We start from the raw sequence: 20,637 nt of genomic DNA, 5'->3' as shown, positions 1-20,637 counted from the left end.
AGGAAAAAGGAAGAGGGAGGGAGAAGAAAATTTTGGGAGAGAATTGAGAGAGGAGAGAAGAGAGGAGAAGAGAAGGAGAGAGAGAGAGAGAAGGGAAAGGAGAAGGAGGGAAAAGGAAAAAAAAAGAGTACGATTACGAGATCGTCGTTTGGTCCGTGGCATACACTCTGGATGTGTGGTATGAGACCGACAGACGCCCGCCAGTTGGCAATCCACTTGAGACTGCAGTCGCAGGTGATGTTGTTGTTGTAGAGATCCACGTTGTGCAGACCATACGCATACTGGATAGCCTTCGGCACTCTGCCAAGCCCACAGTCGTCCATGTGCAGTCTGTCCATTGTCGCCAGCCCACGGAAGGCGAGCTTGGATATGTTGGTGAGCGGGTTTCCGGACAGAGACAGGTCTTTGAGAGAGTTCATGTTAGGGAAGCTGTCGTCCACGAGCTGTGTTATTCTGTTGTAGGACAGATCCACCAGTTCCAGATTCGGCGGCTGGCCGAGGGCACCGCTCGGGACGTACTGCAGCGCGCACCGCGACAACCAGAGTTTCGTCAGGTTGCCGAGTCCGGAGAACGCCAGGTGCTTGATAACGCTGATGAGATTCTCGTTCAGGACGAGATATCGGAGTGCCGCCATCTTGCTGAACTGGTACTGGTCCAGGACGTGCAGGTGGTTGGCGGTGAGGTTCAGCATCCGCAGCGTCCTCAGTCTGACGACGGCTGGCGGAACATGGGTCAGGTAACAGTTGTCGAAAGACAGCAACTCTAAGGTGGAAATGATGCCGTCGAATACGTCGTTGCCCACGTTGGTGGCGGTGATGTGGTTCGACCCAAGGTAAAGCTTCTTCAGGGCCTGAAGATTCTTGATGGCATTGGGAACCTGGCGAATGGCCGTGTTGGTTATGTTCAGGATTTCCAGCGTTCCAGCTATGCCGTTGAAAGATGGTAGCGGGATTACGCTAAAGGCGTTGTCACCCAGATACAATTCCTTTAACTTGGTCAGAGACGTGATGGTTTCAGGAAACACAGTAAGGCGGCAGTTTTGCAGATTCAGTACCTGCAACTCCGAAGCCGAATTGACAAAAGCATCAGGTGGAATGACTTTTATATTGTTTCCAGAGAGATCCAGCCTAACTAGATTCCGAAGTGAGCTTACAGAAGTCGGCCAGGAGGTTAGCTTTGAATTGCTGGCATATATCTCCTGAAGGGTATACCTCAATCCTTGGAGAACCAAATCCTCGAATGACGTCAGTAGAGTGTGATCGATTATCAGCGACCGCAGGCGTCTCAGTTTTCCCATAGAACGAGGAAGTGATGTCATAGACGTTTTAGACACGATCAGTTTCCCCAAAATGTCTTCCATGCCGACAAACGCTTCATCGTCCATGTTCAGCTGAAGGGAGTTGTAGCTGATGTCAATGGCCGAGACGTTGACTCCCTTGAATGCTCGGGCGGGGATGTAGTTGATACGATTGTGCGAGAGGTCCAGCACGTAAAAGTAATCTCGGGACGGGGTGAACGTAGGGACCATTGCCAGACCTCTTTGATCGCAGTGGACGACGGATCCACAGTAACACTCGTTGGGAGCCGGGCACGTGCTGGTGGAAAAGACGAACCGCTCGCTGGTTGATGAGCATGTTGTAACTGTTACTAACAGAGTCACAAATCGCAGCCACATTTCTGAAAAAAAGAAAGAGAAAGTCATGTATATAAATGTTGCTATATAAATTGACTGATCAGATGCTATTTTGTACACATTCTATCTGCAAGCTATTTGAAGTGTGCTTGTAATTCATCCAACATTCGTGTATATATTTTGCTTGTCATTCATTCAGCATCCAGCTGTTTGATCTATTAGTATTCAGCATTCAGTTATTTGACCTACTGATATTTAACATTCGGATATTTGACCTGTTATCTTTCAGCATTCGTCTGTTTGACATGTTATTCAGAATTCAGCTATTTGAACATTCACCATTCGGCTATTAATTGGCTAGACCTATTGTCATTCAGTATTCAAATATTTTACCTATTGTCATTCAGCATTCCGGTATTTGATCTGCTATCATTCAGTATTCTGCTATTTAACCAGATATACTAGCGGAAAAAAGTAACTGTGTATGGTTATCATGTTGATAAAAACATAATTTCAAGACATAAAACGATGAAACGATCAGATAGCATGGTTAATAGGCAAATCTGCAAAACTTCAATTCATTTAAAATGTCACAGCATCTGTCGTTTCATTGGTATTGGGGATGAAAGACACGGGGGTAAAAAATCAGTTCACAAAGTTAATAGCGCGTATGGCCATGGTTTGCGTCGATGCAGGCCTGGTACCGTCGCCTCATAGAGCCTACCAAATTGTTGAAGAATGCCTGGGGAATGCCGTTCCAGATCTGGACTAACGTCTGACCCAGCGCTGCCAACGTCACCGGCTGGTTAGGCAGCGCACGTACACGACGTTGCATCTCATCCCAGACATGCTCGATTGGTGCAAGATCGGGTGAGACTGCAGGCCACTGCAAACACATCGGTATTCTGCTGAGCTAGAAATCCCTTACCACCCGGGCGACGTGAGGTCTAGCGTTGTCTTGGCTGAAGCGTGATGTGACGTTGCTGTCTTTGCACAAATGGGATGACGTGAGCCTGGATAATGTCGTCACGGTAGCCTACGGCGTTCAAATTGCCATCGATGACCACAATAGGTGTTCGTCCAGTTGACGTGATACCACCCCAAACCATGACACTGCCTCCGCCAAAAGCACGTCGCTCCACAATACAGGCGTCACTAAAACGTTCTCTAACACGACGATAGACTCTTGAACGGCCGTCGCTGCTGTCTAAGTGAAACCTGGACTCGTCTGTAAACAGAATACCCGCCCAGTGTCGGCGATTAAAGCGCAAGTGTCTTCTACACCAAGCCTGACGTGCTACACGATGGCGTCTTAGCAAAACTGAACGGACAGCCGGACGTCGCGAACAAATACGCTGTTCACGTAATCGATTCCGTACAGTTCTGGGGCTGATGGCACGCAATCCAGGAATGGTCCGCGCTGTCAGACTTTCCGTTTGGAAGTGATTCCTGAGGTGCACGAGTCGGGTATGATTGTCCTGCTGTTGTGACGTCACGCGTGGACGACCTGCACGTGGTCGGTCTCTGACATTACCAAATTGTTGAAAACGTCGCGACAAAGCCTGAATAGTGTTTATGTTGACACCAAATTGCGTAGCAACAGCGCAATGGAGCATTTCAGCCTGGATCATACCAATTGCGCGAAGGCGGTCATTTACATTTAGCCTGGGCATTGCTCTACGACCACTTTCAACCGAAAAAACCTGCTTTTCTGTTCCACCGGTTGCCAAACAATGACCCGACAGTAGCAAAGTCGACAAAAGCTGGAGCAGTAAAATGTTGGGCGGAAAAACCTTGAAAAACAGACCCATGTCCAAGAAGCGAAACGGCACGTGCCAATACGGAATTGACCCCGCGATTGTGTGGCGGTGCGTTCACTGGTCAACTGTGCAAAACATCAGGCTAAAATATTGAGCCGTGTTAATTTTATCTGATGTTTCAAGTTACACTGTTACTTTTTTCCGCTAATATATTATTAGACATTCAGCAATTTGACCTTTTTTCATTCAGCATATGGCCTATTTGACCTCTGACATTCAGCATTCGTATATTTGACTATTGTCATTCAGCATTCAACTATTTGACCTATTTTAATTCTGCATTCAGTTATTTGACCTGTTGCCATTCAGCATTCGGATATTTGACCTGTTTACATTCAGCATTCTAGTAACTCTGGTTCTATGTCTGTACAGGTGCGGCATGTAATATATTCTGAGAACAACGAGTCCTCGGCTTCTGTGAACAACGAAAAGAGTAGCCCATGAAGTGGCAACAGCGGGTTTCCTCTCTCTATATATGTGTACTCCTTAACCATATGTCCGACGCCATATAACCGTAAATAAAATTTGTGGAGTGCGTCGTTAAATAAAACATTTCATTCCTTCCTTCATCCTTAAAACTAGTTCAAAGAGAGTAATGCTTAGGCCCTCTTAAATGTATATGGTATCAATACGATAATATCGTAAATGGATGTCCATAATCTAAGTTAGGAGAGAAATCACTCCCCTCAATTTGTTTCCATGACAAGGTCTGGTTAGTATTTTCTAATAAAGAGATATAACCAATATATAATCACAGCCAAGCTTTACAAGCATAAAATGTGTGACACCTTACATTTCTCTACATGTAAAAGACAACTTATTATCACATGGCACTGTAGCCGATTTAAGAATTTTTTAAAGTATGATTCAAAGCCTTATTATTGCAGAAAATGTCAATTTTATTTTTTATTAGTAACCAATACTGGGTTGAACATCCACTGTACCACTGTAACAATTGTATACTAAATAACAATATATTAATTTATTAGGAATACACATGGCAGTGGGGGTTTTTTCTCCAAAATAAACAATTACTAACAATCAGACTGCAAATGTTTTTGCTTCATAAATATTTGACGCTGCAACAAAAACCAGTTATTTAGACAGGGTACATAATTAATTGAATATATTAGATGTTGCGTTTGTAATGTCCTTCAGCATATATCTACATGTCTACTAACTACAAAACAGAACATGATAAGAACTAAATATGCCTTATTTACATAACATTATTTATAGAAGTCAGAAACGGAGAGATGTGGGATATCTTACTAAAATTTCACATTATCAACATTTTCACTAGTGTACACTGGGAGGAGGGGGAAGGTTGACGGGGGTAATACTAGCGTACGTTTTAAAACGCAAAAAAAGTACATCAAAAACAACATACTTTACGTTCACTTTTAAAAGGTGGGGATTACTAAAAATGAGTACGTCTTACTATGTGTACTCTTTGTAAAAATTTTGAAAGTTGTGATCGAATGGGTCCCAAGTACTTAGATAAAAGAATGTATACGTACTTTTAACTTCGAATCCCAGCTGACCAACAGTAAAAAGCCAACAGTCATATCAGTTCGCCTACTCGTAATGTTGGGAAGAACCAGTATTCTCTGCAGATAAGCATAGACCTGCAATCCTTATCACAAATGTCTGGAACAAGGAAAAGAAATGTTTTGTTTAACGACGCACTCAACACATTTTATTTACGGTTATATGGCGTCAGACATATGGTTAAGGACCACAAGATATTGAGAGGAAACCCGCTGTCGCCACTTCATGGACTAGTCTTTTCGATTAGCAGCAAGGAATCTTTTATATGCACTATCCCACAGACAGGATAGTACATACCACGGTCTTTGCTACACCAGTTGTGAAGCATTGGCTGGAACGAGAAATAGTCCAATGAGTCCACCGACGGGGATCGATCCTAGACCGACCGCGCTTCAAGCGAACACTTTACCAATGGGCTACGTCCCGCCCCTTGTCTGGAACAAATGCATCGTGTCCGTCATCTAGAAAATAGCTTACTAGTGGTAGACTATATCAGTATTGCGTGAAAGGGCCGTAGCTAGCGGGAGGCAAGGGAGCAGTTGAAAAACAAATCCGGAACAAATTATAGAAACTTAAAGAAAATTCTCTTCTTAGCCGTTTAAGGAGTTTTAGACTATTAACTACTCAGTTGCCCCCCCCCCCCCCCCCAAAAAAATCCTAGCTACGGCCCTGCATGATATAAAGGATCAAGAAAATAGCCCAGGGGGACATGGGGCCACGCCCTCTCCTCAATCACACCTAGCTCATTTTCCTCAAACACCTTCCCCATCCCAATGTGAGTGCCACCAATATAAAATCCTGGCTATGTCAATGTACAGATCATGACATTTCTTTTTAAGGAACATATTTAACGGCACCCCAGCCCAATTGTTGGATCTCCGGTTGATACGTTTAAATTAAAATAATAATAAGATGTAGGGCTAATCTATAGGCTAGAGGATAAGTCTAACTAAAGGCTGGCCAATTCACATGACACGATTTAGAGTTGCGTCTGTCGCTATGTGTGATCTAAGCTTAAAGGGACATTCCCGAGTTTGCTGCAAGTTTTAAGATGTTATCGACTAACAGAGACGTTTTAACGATTGTAATTACATATCAAATATATATTTCTGCATAAAATATTAGTGGCTGTATATTAAACGTGTTTCTGATCGTTCTAATATTTGTATTAGGTTAAATTTCATCGTATTTCCTAAAATACTGTTTTTTCGTACGTACGAAATTATTTGAAGACGAAATCCAGTTTGGGCTTCTTACAAATATTAAAACGATCAGAAACACATTGACTATACAGACATTGATATTCTAAACAAGAAAATGTATTTAATATGTGAGTTTAATCGTAGAAATATTTTATTAGTCGGAAACATCTTACAATGGAGCAAACTCAGGAATGTCCCTTTAACTCAATCATCAGAGTTGGCTGTTATGGGTATATACATAGGAACACACACACACACACACACACACACACACACACACACACACACACACACACACATCCACATCATTAATATTTTAAAGACGGCATCTGAGAAAAATTATAAAGTATACATGACACATATGAATGGAAATTTATTATAAACAGTAATCCTGTGCAAAATTATTGTTTTGTTTTTTTTGTTTTTGTTAGTCATGTCCATCAAAATATAATCTTTACATTACAAATGAAGATTAATAAATATTTTTGGGCACAAGGCAATGTGAGATAACCCCTTTAAACACATTTCTTTTATCGGTTCATACATGTATCCATTCATGTGATTTGTTCGGAAACCTTCGGGTGCAAGTAACGAACTTAGCCGACAGTTTCCGAATAAAATAAATAAACGGCGGAGAAATACGAAGCAGCCGACAGAAAAGAGCATGTGAGTGTTTCGGCGAGTGACTTCTCACTATTATTTGTATGCACACTGTTCTAGTGCTCTCACCACAGTTGCTATAGTCATGCAGCTTATTCTAGCTTGATTTAGTAGCATGCTGTGTGTGCACGTCAATTAGGCCTAAATAATGTGTCACCAGAAACATTACTCAATCGGTCACCGACTCGGCGAATGTCACGTCTGCGTTGACTACCTGTGTCCGACACCGGATATTGCTACTGTCGCAGGGACAAATCTTGATACTGATAACACAACTAGAGAAAATAATTATTACATTTTTGTCTTTTAATTTTTTAATTAGTTACTTTTGTGAGTGACCTACTATTATTCTTGGTTTGTAGACGTTCATATAATTAACATTGTAGAACGTTTAGGTCTACATCAGTACATGTAAACTCCGAGTGTACGGGGAATTGCTACGGTGTACGGCGTATTGCTGTACCTTTTCTTCTTTTTTAAAAATAATTTTGAACGTTTACATTGTTTACTCACAGTTAATTGTTTGGCATATTTGCTTGCTAAAAGTCTAAAATAGAGTTTTGTAAAATTTGCTTAATTATCAGTTATCCTACACAGGCCTATGTCACTTTAATTTATATATACCGGCCTCGGTGGTGTCTTGGTTACGCCATCGGTCACCAGGCTGGTAGGTACTGGGTTCGAATCCCAGTCGAGGCATGGGGTTTTTAATCCAGATACCGACTCCAAACCCTGAGTGAGTGCTTCGCAAGACGCAATGGGTAGGTGTAAACCACTTGCACCGACCAGTGATCCATAACTTGTTCAACAAAGGCCATGGTTTGTGCTATCCTGCCTGTGAGAAGCGCAAATAAAAGATCCCTTGCTGCTAATCGGAAAGAGTAGCCCATGAAGTGGCAAAAGCGGGTTTCCTCTCAAAATCTGTGTGGTCCTTAACCATATATCTGACGCCATATAACCGTAAATAAAATGTGTTGAGTGCGTCGTTAAATAAAGCATATCTTTCTTTCTTTCTTTAATTTATAAATATTTTAAAACAGTTTTGTTACTGTAGTTCAATTGCAACACCAAGATGGCAAGATAGTAGCAAGATGTATTGCTACAATGGTACTGTGTGTAGTAATATCCAATGTCAGTGCCAGAGAGTGGTGATTCACTGTCATTTTTGTCTGGCTGTGTAAACTGACCTAAAGTTGTTTTGGATTGAAGAATGGCACAAATTCCAGTTTGCCAAGGTAGAAAATTAAAATGCTGAACAAACAAAAAAAGTTAAAGTTGTGCTAAGTTGTCGTTACGCATTCATTCATTCATTTTATTAATCATTGACTACTGGATGGTAAACATTTGATAATTCTGACATACAGTCTTAGAGAGGAAACACACTACATTTTTCCCATTAGTAACAAGGGATCTTTTATATGCACCATCCCATAGATCGGATAACACATACCACATCAGGCTTTGTTACACCAGTCATGGTGCACTGACTGGAACAAAAAATAACCCAATGGGCCTACCGACTGGCATCAATCCTAGACTGACTGTGCATCAAGCGAGTGCGTTGCCACTGAACTACGTCCCACCCACAGTCATTAAGTATAAATTGCACGTCTGATGGATTTCCGACTTTACTGGCTACGGTTGGACTGCTAGTGGTTCCTTGCACCTGCCAGTGCAGGCGGTCCCCCCTCCTACCCACCCCATCTTTCCTGTCCTGGGTGGAGGAGCCGGCCGAGGACGGCACCTGTGCCCAGGACAGGCATGCGCTACAACAGCTTGCTCTGAATGTGCACGTTAAACACTCTAGTATTGGTATTTCCATCTGAAGAGTTCTTATGCAGGGCTAGGTATTCTGCAACTCACAGAATTATAACAAAGTACCCTGTTTACTTTAACTGGAGAAGTCCCTATATTAGGTTTCTGCTGGAGGGTAAAAGTACTTATGTATGGTACCCTAGAATCTTGGAAATAATGGATATATTTTTATAATTTTTAGATAGATGATAGTAAGAGAACTGCTGTTTAAAATTTGTCAAAGCTCATAAAATGCAACTTGGTCAGTTTTAAAACATTTCAAACCCATAACCACATAGCTAGTACTAGGGGCACCTATGATCTGTTTTGTTTTTATTACTTACCCTCTGATTATTTTCTGGAAGAACATATAACAAGAACATATAACATTTTTATTTCAGATGTATCCGAATCCAGGATACGTTGACATAAGCTGAGCAGACATGTGTCCCCTTACGAAGAAACTACTCCATCAAGAGCATACATTGATCATCCATCAAAGGAAGCTGCCATGACATTTTCATTCAATCCTTTCACTTGGTTGGCAGCAATCAGGGATCATCCTCCACAAGGCGTTACCCTTATTAACATCCTCAATGCTTATGTCCAGCAATATTGCCTTTCTGGCCTTTCTGTACTTTGTGCAGGGCTTGCCAAACGGCCTGCAGACTCGCTTCCTTCCCATCTACTTCCGAACTCATGGCATGTCCCTCTCTAAAGTGGGGTTCTTCCGACTCTTGTTTCTGCCATGGATGTTGAAAGCCCTCTGGGCGCCATTGGTGGATCGTTTCGGTACCAAGAAGCTCTGGCTAATCTGGAGCATGCTGGGTATAGCGGGTACAACCTTCATTGGATCATTTTCTGGTCCCGACCGCCTTGCTGAGCTAACGGCCATTTTGTTTCTGTTCAATATTTTGACATCAACGCAGGACATAGCAGTGGACGCTCTGGCAATTCAGATCCTCAGCTCATCGGAGCTTTCTCATGGAAACATTGCTCAAGTTGTTGCCTACAAGTTCGGGTCCTTGTGTGGAGGTGGTCTCTTTATTTGGCTCAGTGATTATTTCACTTGGATGGCTTTATTTCAGTTGTTGTCACTGGTCTATTTAACAGCAGTTATTACGGCGGCCATTTTTGTCCCCAAACAACCAAGATGTGTAATAACAATTATTGTTCCAGATCCACAGACGGACTTAGCGCCATCTCAAAATGAATCTGAAGCTGGATCGGAGAAGGCAGATGTGTTAGAAAATCAACTTGCTGCAAGTACAAGTAGCTTTCCTGCTGCAAGGGAGGTTCAAGAGGATCTTACGGGGTTGAACTGGTTAACAAATCACCTTTCACTCATTATGAGTTCAGAGGGAACAATGTGGACCATCTGTTACGTGTTTGTGTACAAACTTGGTAAGATGGTCATCTTTGTGTCTAATTGTTTTCTGTTCTCAGACTTAATTGTTGATGGATGAATATTAATAATTAATACTTCTAGTAAATATTCATGGATGGTTTGAACTTCGAAGTATTCAAAATAAACGTGTATCAGACTGGAGAGGGTGGGGGTAGAGGGAATTTTGATTTTTATATTTTAAGCTTCTTTTTGGCATGGTTCAAAAAATTCGAAAAGGTTTAGGAAAGGTGTTTGGCAAAGCTTATAAAATATACTGTATGTATGTATCTTATAAATAATAGATTGAAACAAAGACCACTCGATGCATAAGAGCTTTCGATTCTATAGACTATAAGGGATAGTATACAAGTTTTAAAACTTTACATTATGATTAGAATAATTAAAGGTGCTATGTCAAAGTTTGCATAATGGCGTTTCCAGCTAAAAATATTTATTTATTTTTGCTTTGAAACATAAAGTTTATACCTTTAGCTATATGCCTATAAACAATTACAACCAAATAATTCCATTTATTAGTAGATTTTTTTTAAGAGAGTCATCTTGAGAGTGTCACTAGTGTACACATTAAACACACTAAATTTACCCTCTTGTCGTTCAATGCAAGACGTTTTAAAATTATTATTCTAGAGTTAACTATGAAAAGATTATGTGTGGGATCAATTAATTTGTAGTTATTTATTACAAATAAATGTGAAAATAACAAAATATTAAAGGTCTATAGTTTCAACTTTGATATAGGACCTTTAATTTGATGTCAACGTTGTGGTCACGAGACTATTAAAAAATAACATTATATAAGTAAACACATAAATACTATTTGTTTCCTACATATATTTCAACTATGTTTGAGTAAATTAATTACATACCCGTACATGTCTTCTTCATTACGAGGAAAATACTTTATACAGAGGAAACACAGGAAAGAAGAAAAAGTACTGTCATTATTATTAAATGCATGTCCATTTATACAAAGTAAAATATGGCCCGCTGTTATATTTTAAAACAGCAAGTCAAAAGGTGTGAAAACAAAATAAGACAGAACAGGTGAGGGGAGAGTTTGGGATAGCGTGTGAAAAATAATAATTAACAAAACAAAAAATCTATCTCCACTGAGGGGATTCGAACCACGGGCTCTCATAGGAAAATTGCCAGTAGGAGCACTATATACCAACACTACTACATATAGGACCTCTGAGATGTATTTTAGATTATTATGGAATTAAAATATAACAGAATCACGAGCTACATGTAAATAGCCAGGGTTTCTGCCAGAGGGTAAAATGGGTATGGTGCCATGCCCAGGTATTTTTGCAACATTTTTTTTTTTAAGTTCACTTTTTGGTAAAATTAATTACTCTTATCATTACAGTATGATTTTGTTAACCCTAACCCTAAACTTAACCCATTTTCTTTGTGGAGGAAGCCCCACATACCCCCTGTTGACTGTGGTTGCATTCAGTTCCATAGCGCCATACCCAAAAATTTCTTTCTGGCAAAAACACTGATAGCAGATGAGATAATTGTAAATACAGAGCTCGGTCTTTTAAAAAATGGCCTGTAATTTGTTGGTGATTTTTGCAAGTGAATTTCTATTTCACCTGGTCTAAAAAAAAGGGACTGTTTTTCACTTCTTGTAGGTTGTTATTGCAAACCCTGTAGTTCATAAATATTTTTTTACATAATATATACAGTTGAATCCCGTTGGCTCGAACTCAGTCAGTGCTCGAAAAAGTGTTTGAACTATCGGGTAGTTCGACCTAACCATTTGGTCAACACCATGTAAATGTAACTCAGGAGTTCGACCCAGCGAGATTCTACTGTATTATACAATACAGTGAAACCCCATTAAAGAAATTTTTTGTTTTGTTTAACGACACCACTAGAGCACATTGATTGATTAATTAATTATCGCTAGTGGATGTCGAAACGTTTAGTAATTCTTACTCGTAGTCATCAGAGGAAACCCGCTACATTTGTCCAACAGCAAGGGATCTTTTATATGAACCTTCCCACAGACAGGAAAGCACACACCACAGCCTTTGACCAGTTGTGGTGCACTGGTTGGAATTGGAGAAAACAATTATCAGTTGAATGGATTCACTGAGGTGGTTCGATCCTGCCCTCGTAACAAAAAGGTTTGGTTTTAAAGGGTATCCATTTTACTGACATTCTATTCTGTACTGATATTTATAAAAGGCCAGTTTTGAGGAAATTCCTGTTTACTACTCATTGACAAGGATCTGGTACTGAGGGATTTTACAGTACTTTATTATATGTAATTTGTCAATTTAAATAAAACAAAAACAGTTTGAAAAAAAAGAAGCTGTATATTTGTCAAATATTAGTTTTTTAATTACTAGATATCTATATAAACTTCACGTTAAAAACTAGATTATTTTATTGGTTTAAACAATATTTATTGCTGTTCAAAAACGGTAGCGGTCTGGGATTGACCAACAGGCATTGGCCTATATTAAGGCCTCGCTCAACATTTTACAATATAAATATTTTACAAGTAATAAAAATTAAACATAATGATTATAACTCGTTCCAAATTTACTGGAAAAGAGGGGGAAATAGAAAGAAGAAAAGGTAAAGAGGATGAACAGGTTATTATTTTTAGTCATTATAGTGTAGTTACGGTATTGTAACGGAAGCTTTCGACTACATCTCAGTTACTGAACAGAAGACCGTGTCGATGTCAGCGCTACGTTATCGTATCTAGTTATAGTATAGCTTTAGATGTCAAAAGTTAGAGAAAGAATGTGAATGGTTAATTAATCTCCAGATTATTTTATTGCCAGGAGAGCAGGGGACGCTGAGTATGATATCTCTGTATCTGTTGGATCGGAAGATGGCGGCGGCTGTGGTTGGGTTTTGGACTGGAGTTGTTGGATTGGTCATCTCCATGTTAGGATCATTCATCGGAGGATGGGCCGTGTCAGCTTATAAGTAAACACACTTTGTATGAGTGTGTGTTGTGTGTGTGTATGTGTTTGTCAGTTATGTATGTCATGGTATTTGTGTGTGTGTGTCTGTGTTAGCTCGAGTTACCTCCAGCCCTACCCCTCATTAGTCCCCTACCAGTCCAACTGGAGGGGACTATAGGTTTTATCTCCGTCCTTTTGTCCATCTGTCTGTCTGTCCCATATGTAGTTTTCCGGATGTTTTTTTTTTAGAATGCCTTTAAATATTGAGCTAAAATTTAGTTTATAGCTTTATCAGTCATGTACTGTTACAGATCAAGTTTGACTTTCATGGTAATTTAACCATTTTTGACGGAGTTATGGCCCTTGAAGTTAGGAGATACAAAAAATTCTTAGGTTCAATAGGGGACATTGCTTTAGCAGTACTCGCAGAATGCTTGTTGATATTGTTATGTGGGGTAATATATCAATATCAATAAGAAGTGGGACTGGAGGTGACTCAAGCTATGCACATGTGTCTGGTTTTATTTTTGGGGTTTTTTTTTGTGTGTGAGTGTCTGTGTGTGCGTGCATGTCTGTGTGTGTGCGTGCATGTCTGTGGGTGTGGGGGTGTGTTTGTGTGGGTGGGTGGGTGTGGGTGTGTGTGCAGACCTCAACATGAAAAACAAATTGAGGGAAGTTTTTAATTGCTCCCCTAACTTAGATTATGGGAAGCCAACTAAGATATCAAATTAATATTATATAAATTCACATGCTAAAGGGAGCTAAAAATTACTCTCCTTGAACTAGTCTCAGGGCAGTGATAGTGATAGCTCCCATTAAACATCAAGGTGTGTGACTGTGTGTGTGTGTATGTGTGTGTGTGTGACTGTGTGTATATGTGTGTGTGTGACTGTGTGTGTGTATGTGTGTGTCTGTATGTATGTATGTATGTATGTATGTGTATTTGTTCATATATGTGTCACTCTGTGTGTGTCCTTGAGTTTGTGTGTATGTCACTGTTGCCAGATAAATATTGTATTAATAAGTCATTTAATATGTAACATTCAAACATAAAATGGAATCTGTTGCCAAAATTCAACTTTGGTAACAAAAATTAGATAATCTTTCATCTCTGGGTATAATATATTTCAGCCATCATCCTTAATTTTTAGATGTGCAGGTCAATGTCCTGACAAGTGAAAATGTGCTCGGACCAGCCAACTGTTCCTCAATGGTTGTCCAGTGGACAAGTAAAATGTTCCATTGATGCAGTTTCATTTTGAGCAAAAATACGATCCTTATACTTGAATAAAACAAAACATTTGACAGGTGAAAATATTACTGGACAGGTAGATTTCTCGATGTACTTGTCTGGTGGACAAATAAAAACTTCTACTTATTTCAGTCGCTGCAGGTTAATCTCTCTCTCCTCCACTACGGCACTCCCACCTCTTACCCACTCACTGCATTATCATTATCGTTGTCAACAGGTGGCAGCCAGTGACGGTATTGAAGTCCATTGCTTGGGTGAGAACAGCACTAATTGGCGTCATCAGTGCGACTGTCATCATAGCAACCATGTCTGAACAGGAAGACTTTCATAGCTTTTGCAATTGTAAGATTATTACATATTTTATCTGTGATTAATTTTAGAAAATTCCCCCAACAAAATAAGCACATATCCTGCTTTTTCCTTGTTTTTTTAAAACACTCTCTTACATGTATATGGTCGAATTACTTCAAATTTTGTTTGGCTGTTGGAAGAAATTATAAATTTGTATGTAAGATATTAAGCAAAAATTTATCTTAAAGTGACATTCCCGAGTTTGCTGCAATTTTTAAGATGTTATTGACTAAGAGAGACTTTTTAACGATTGTAATTACATATCAAATATATTTTTCTGCATCAAATATTATTGGCTGTATATTAAATGTATTTCTGATCATTCTAATATTTGTACTAGGTTAAATTTCATTTTTATTTCCTAAAATATAGTTTTTTCTTACGTACAAACTTATTTGAAGACAATATCCAGTTTGGGCTTTTTACAAATATTAACATTGACATTGAATATACAGACACTGATATTCTAAACAAACAAAAAATATTTAATATGTAAGTTGAATAGTAGAACTATTTTATTAGTTGGAAACATCTTACAATGCAGCAAACTCAGGAATGTCCCTTTAAGACATTACAAAACATTAACAATGTCCAGAAATGCGTTGGTTTTAGAGATATTCATATTCTAGACAAGAGAATGTAAGTAAATTGTAGTTTAATAATATAAAAATATTTTATTTGCCAAAAAACCTTTCAAAATGGCTACAAACTCAAGATAGTCCCTTTAAATTAATCAGTGGAAGAATCACACTCCTAAACATGTTCACAAAGCTCGAAATTAAGAATTTGTTACCTATGACAACTATGAAAAGTTTTTGTCATAGGCACAATGCTTACTTACGGCAATGTTCAGCCTGCCTAAAGCAATTTTAAACAATATCTGCAACAAATCAACACAAAATTAAAAACCAAAAATATCCTTCAACTGACGTCAAATCATTTTTATCCAGCAGCAAAAAAACCCTGCAATTATTAAAGCCCTAGCTGACCTACAGCAGTTCATCTTAAAGCAACAGCAGCAGTGGCGGATCCAGAAAATCCATTTGGGGTGGGGTGGGGGGGGGGGGACAATGACATGAGGCGGAATGACAATGGAACTTTGGGAGGTTTGGGGGGGGATTGTAAACAAATAAAAATTAATACATAATAAAATTATAACCGTAGCCCCCCCCCCCCCCCCCCCCCCCCCCCGATTTGCCTCTGAGCAGTTGGTGCTGCCATTAATTTCAAGCCCTGTGTTCAAGTGATATTGATTTATAATCTTATATATTATGTAATTACATTTATTTCCACCCCAAAATAAATTAATAAATTCGTCTTCTTTTTTTCATTGACAAAAAGAAATTAGGGTCGTAGCAGTGGAATAAAAATGAAAATGTGTGCATTCTTGTGATTGTGGGTTATTAGTAATTATCTAGTGTGAAGCTAGGTTGTATTTATTATCCCACCCAGTGTTTGACACTTTTACATAACAATAGCATCCATGCTTACCATGTACAAAACAAAAAGTCTCAACATTAGGTTGAAAAGTACAGTTGAATCACGTTGGCTCGAACCCCGTTCCTCCGTATTATGTTACGGGTGGGACGTATCCCAGTGGTAAAGTGTTTGCTTGATGCGCGAACGGTCTGGGATCGATCCCCTTCAGTGGGCCCGTTGGGCTATATCTCGTTCCAGCCAGTGCACCACGACTGGTATATCAAAGGCCGTGATATGTGTTATCCTGTCTGTGGGATGGTGCATATAAAAGATTCCTTGCTGCTAATCGAAAACAGTAGCTCATGAAGTGGCGACAGTGGGTTTCCTCTCTCAATATCTGTGTGGTGCATAACCATATGTACGACGCCATATAACGGTAAATAAAATGTGTTGAGTGTGTAGTTAAATAAAACATCCTTCCGTATTATGTTGTATTAAGTTGTAAATAATAACTGATCAACAGTAGGTCATCCCTTACACAGGGGTGTAATAAATCTGTGTATTGAACTAGGAGTGACACCACATCTCTTCAACCATGTTATAGGAGCGGGACGTAGCCCAGTGGTAAAGTGCATGCCTGGTGTGCAATCGGTTTAGGATCGATCCCTGTTGGTCTGGTCAGGTCATAGGACGAACATGCACATTCAGAGCAAGCTGTTGCAGTGCACGCCTGTCATGGGCGCAGGAGTTGACTTACGGAGGCTCCTTCATCCAGGACAGGATGACCATGTTGGTGGGCCCATTGAACTATTTCTTATTGCAGCATGTGCACCACAACTGGTATATCAAAGGCTGTGGAATATGCTACCCTGTCTGTAGGATGGTGCATATTAAAGATCCCTTACTACTAATGGAAAAATGTAGCAGGTTTCCTCTCTAAGACTATATGTAAAAGTTATCAAACGTTTGACATCCAATAGCCAATGATTAATAAATCAATGTTCTCTAGTGGTCTTGTTAAACAAAACAAACTTTAAACTTTTTAATCACTTTGTCTTTTCTGTTGTAGTTGTCATCCTCGTTAGCATGCTGGTGTTGCTTCTATTCAGTGGCATGACAACCACCATGACCTTCACCTTGATGATGCAGTGTTCACAGAGGGCGCCACCGTGTGTTCAAGCCAGTCACTACAGCACAGTGGCCACCATTGAAGTGGTGGGAAAGTTGACGTTTTCTGTACTCGTTGGAATGCTTGCTGACTCTATGGGATATCCATTTTTGTTTTTTGTTTGTACTTTGCTAGCAGCAGCTGTTGTGCCTTTATTTAAATATGCTCCGCCAGTTTTATGGAATCAAGAAATTGTGAATAAAAACTCTTGACAATAATCCTTTTTTGTTTTGTTCATATTTTTTGTCATATCTCTCTGCCACAATCATCCACCTGTTGAACCAATGATACGTGATTGGCTTATCAAAGGTTATGGTATGTGCTGTTCTGTCTGTGAAAAAGTGCATATAAAAGATCACTTGCTGGTGCTAATAAGCAGATGCCGTGATGTTCTTGCACCAGGATTCTTATCAATATCAACAAGTCCTATACACTATTTGCTTCTTTTTACTTGTCCCATCTAAAATTTAATCCATTTGGCTATTACTCATTACAGCCTATGCTCCACAAACTGGTATAACAAAGGCTCTGGTATGTACTACCTTTTCTCTGGAATGGTGCATAAAAATATCCCTTTCTGCTAAAGGTGCATTCTCATTATGCAATTAGTAGCACAGACTTATCGCATGCGATTTGTCGGCCCTACAAAAATCAGAAAATATACAATTAAAGTTGTTCCGATTTGCATAATGTGAAAGCCCCTTATTGAAAAAGTAGCTCATGTTTTGGAGGCAATGATTTATAACGATCTGTAAGGTCCTTAACTACAATGTACATGTTTGACACCACAAAACTAATTAAAATGTGATGGGTGGTGTTAAATAATGCATTTACTTCTCTTTCCAGTATCCAATTTTTATAAATCAATGTGCTATAGTGGTGTCATTAAATCAAACAAACCTATCGGACATCAGAATCACTTGTCCTCGGCAAAGGGACAAGCATTAACGTTATAGCCTCTAAATCGTTGTATAATAAAAATGTACTGGGGTGTCATTAATAATTTCTTTTTTATTTTCTTTCACTCCCTAACATTCAAAAGACGTCAAATAGGTTTATATTGACACATTCTCCACCATATTATGTTGGTATTAACACTTCGGAATGCACGGTTTTATTTCATATTAAAACAAAGACTCAAAAACAATTGGTGACAATAATTTTATTTTGTAGAAAAAAGAAAACATATATTATCACAGCCAAGACTTTTATCACAGTTGCTATAAAAGACCAAACAATTGAGATGAAGCACCTTGAATTATCTTCAAAACTAAGTTTGGAACTAATCGAGACACTTTCCCCCATAATATTAAAAGGTTTATCAAAACCATATATCTTGCATCTACCCTGCATGAACATCATAATGCATCAATGGAAATACATATGTAATTCATTTTACCAATGAAATTTTTTTGATTTGAACTCATAATGTCTAATTCAGTAACGGTGAACAAGCAAAAACCCTGTTTAATCGAAGGGAGATAATCAGATTAATCTTTCAAGCAGTTTACAATTTGATGTGCCTGAACCTCTTTTGGATATAGGCATGTAAATAAAGTAACAGTAACAATTTGTTGTTTTTAAAGCCGCTGAACCCTAGTTTTTGAGTTCTCCTAGACCCCCCTACAATAAACATTCTGGCCCATATAGAAGAAACAAACACCATATAATTGCATACAGTCAGTGCCGAATATGACCAGACGAGCTTTATTATAACAACAACCTTAACCATATTATCAAGACTTGGTCAGTCTCACAACATAAATACACTCTTCAACACGTATTCTAAGGGTTCGTCAACCTCCTTTAGGACCAACTCCGATAATAATCTGCAAAATGTAAAAAAGATTTGTATGTTATAATGTATAATTCAAAACAAAACATATTATAAAGTCTTGTCAGTCTGAGAACTCTGTTCTGAACTTAATACGTATTATAAAGGTTCGCCAACCCTGAACAGCCCAAGTACAGTTATAAAAAATAATATAATAATCTATTCGTCATTCTGACTGCCGACCACTGAATTGAGAGAACTCATCACATGATACATTGCCTTTTATACCACATACATAACGCCCTCTATAAATACATATTACCTCCCTTGTTTATTTCCGTATACTAGGAGAAATAAATTTCTTTCTAATTCGGATCTCAAACGAAAGAAATTACATGTACCTTATTTGCTTCTCATAAAATTAATTTTAAGATCCACAACAGGACAATAAAACATTTCGCATTTGCCAAAACTGATAAATTAAGGGAAATGGTTTAAGCAGTTTCATCTTTTTCACGGTTTTCTTCTTTTTTTCAACTTTTTGTATCATAACTGATTGCTTTCATGTTTAATTATCTATTATTATTATCACTAATAATTATGTTCATTTTATTATTCTGTAATCTTGCTTTATACGAACACATTTATTTTTAAGTTTGTGTGCTTGTCAACCAATACCACTGACTCAAGTATTGTTCAACAAGTTACTGATAAAAAATCATCCATAATAGCCAACAATATTTAACTAATCAGCAGTAAAATAGACTAATATTTATTCTATTATTAGCTGTCACCGAAATAGTGATAGCCAAAATACAACAAAAACCATAAAAATAAAAATTTGCTCATGGTGATAAATGAACGAAACTGGCAATGTGTTAAATGAACATGTACTAATGGTATTGTTTCTTTAGAATGTTAATGAACATTAAATCTGTTTACGAACATAATTACCAATTGTTATATACACCTCTGCTTATTGCAGTACAGACAGCTTACAATTAATGGCCATAGATTGTCGACGGTTAAGTATGCTTATGTTCATTAAATGGAAAATAAGTTTTAAAATATTTATATAACAAACATCTGGTCTTTCATGGTTGTAAAATCTCTAACACAATTACCAACAGAAAACTTACACTTTATGGTCATAGATCGTGGACGGAAATGTATGAACATCAACATAACAGTGTAATAATGATAAATTACATAGACAAAATTCTTATGTTCACTAAATGGAAAATAAGTTTTAAAATATTTATATCACAAACATCTGGTCTTTCATAGTTGTAAAATGTCTAACACAACTACCAACAACTAAATTGAATCTCTATAGTGAAAAAACACACCAAACAAACATGATTACATTTCATGGCAATAGCTAGTCAAAACCTAATAGGTGGCAACTGAAAACAAAAGCAGGCAAGACAGGTGTTTGACTGACTTGAAGTAGGGGAAATTTTAGACACTAAGGGCACCTGGGATTCCAAATCACCGGGATGGAAACTGCTATCACTGACTCCCTGCTAGCTATAACCCTGTATTTTGACTTGAGCTCAATATACAATACATGATTTTTGTTACACATGATGACAATTCCAATTAAAATTAGCTCTACTGGTCTACCAGTAGATCTAACAGCATTGCATGGACTGCCATGTCCAGGTGACATTT

General features: G+C 38.6%; 3 protein-coding genes across 5 annotated transcripts in view; 1 reads left to right on the top strand and 2 right to left on the bottom strand.

The window, feature by feature from the left end:
- The window catches only part of LOC121380945 (slit homolog 3 protein-like), a 4,351-nt gene extending 1,819 nt beyond the window's left edge, over positions 1-2,532 (bottom strand). The window contains exons 1-2 of the mRNA XM_041509992.1: positions 2,415-2,532; positions 138-1,678 (exon numbers count right to left, since the gene is read on the bottom strand). Of these exons, the coding sequence (XP_041365926.1) occupies positions 138-1,678; positions 2,415-2,532 (1,659 nt within the window). The remainder of the gene's footprint in view (positions 1-137; positions 1,679-2,414) is intronic.
- A 4,313-nt stretch (positions 2,533-6,845) lies between these two features.
- Positions 6,846-17,407, top strand: LOC121381183 (major facilitator superfamily domain-containing protein 3-like). Of its 3 annotated transcripts, none has more exons than XM_041510377.1 (5): positions 6,846-6,873; positions 9,063-10,065; positions 12,874-13,021; positions 14,469-14,593; positions 17,091-17,407. In XM_041510377.1, exons 2-5 carry the CDS (start codon positions 9,258-9,260, stop codon positions 17,399-17,401), a joined length of 1,392 nt encoding a protein of 463 aa, XP_041366311.1. In that variant the 5' UTR covers positions 6,846-6,873; positions 9,063-9,257; the 3' UTR covers positions 17,402-17,407. The 3 variants fall into 3 exon arrangements, with proteins under 3 accessions (XP_041366311.1, XP_041366320.1, XP_041366302.1); XM_041510386.1 differs by lacking the exon at positions 6,846-6,873 and adding an exon at positions 6,916-7,221 and having other exon boundaries at positions 14,393-14,593; positions 17,091-17,229; XM_041510368.1 differs by lacking the exon at positions 6,846-6,873 and adding an exon at positions 6,932-7,221.
- Positions 17,408-18,336: 929 nt separating this feature from the next.
- Positions 18,337-20,637, bottom strand: part of LOC121380927 — a gene marked incomplete at its 5' end in the record, with an annotated part of 43,336 nt that continues 41,035 nt past the window's right edge. The window contains one exon of the mRNA XM_041509970.1: positions 18,337-19,018. The remainder of the gene's footprint in view (positions 19,019-20,637) is intronic.

This window comes from Gigantopelta aegis, chromosome 2 (genome assembly GCF_016097555.1).
Source record: "Gigantopelta aegis isolate Gae_Host chromosome 2, Gae_host_genome, whole genome shotgun sequence".
Lineage (NCBI taxonomy): Eukaryota > Metazoa > Mollusca > Gastropoda > Neomphalida > Peltospiridae > Gigantopelta > Gigantopelta aegis.
Note: the sequence above shows the minus strand (reverse complement) of the source record. Positions and strands in the feature narration are given on the sequence as shown.

Coding starts and splice junctions, on each gene's coding strand:
- LOC121381183 (XM_041510377.1), top strand. CDS start 9,258: ATGCTTATGTCCAGCAATATTGCCTTTCTGGCCTTTCTGTACTTTGTG. Junction 10,066..12,873: donor CGTGTTTGTGTACAAACTTG/GTAAGATGGTCA, acceptor TTTTATTGCCAG/GAGAGCAGGGGACGCTGAGT. Junction 14,594..17,090: donor CTTTCATAGCTTTTGCAATT/GTAAGATTATTA, acceptor TTTCTGTTGTAG/TTGTCATCCTCGTTAGCATG.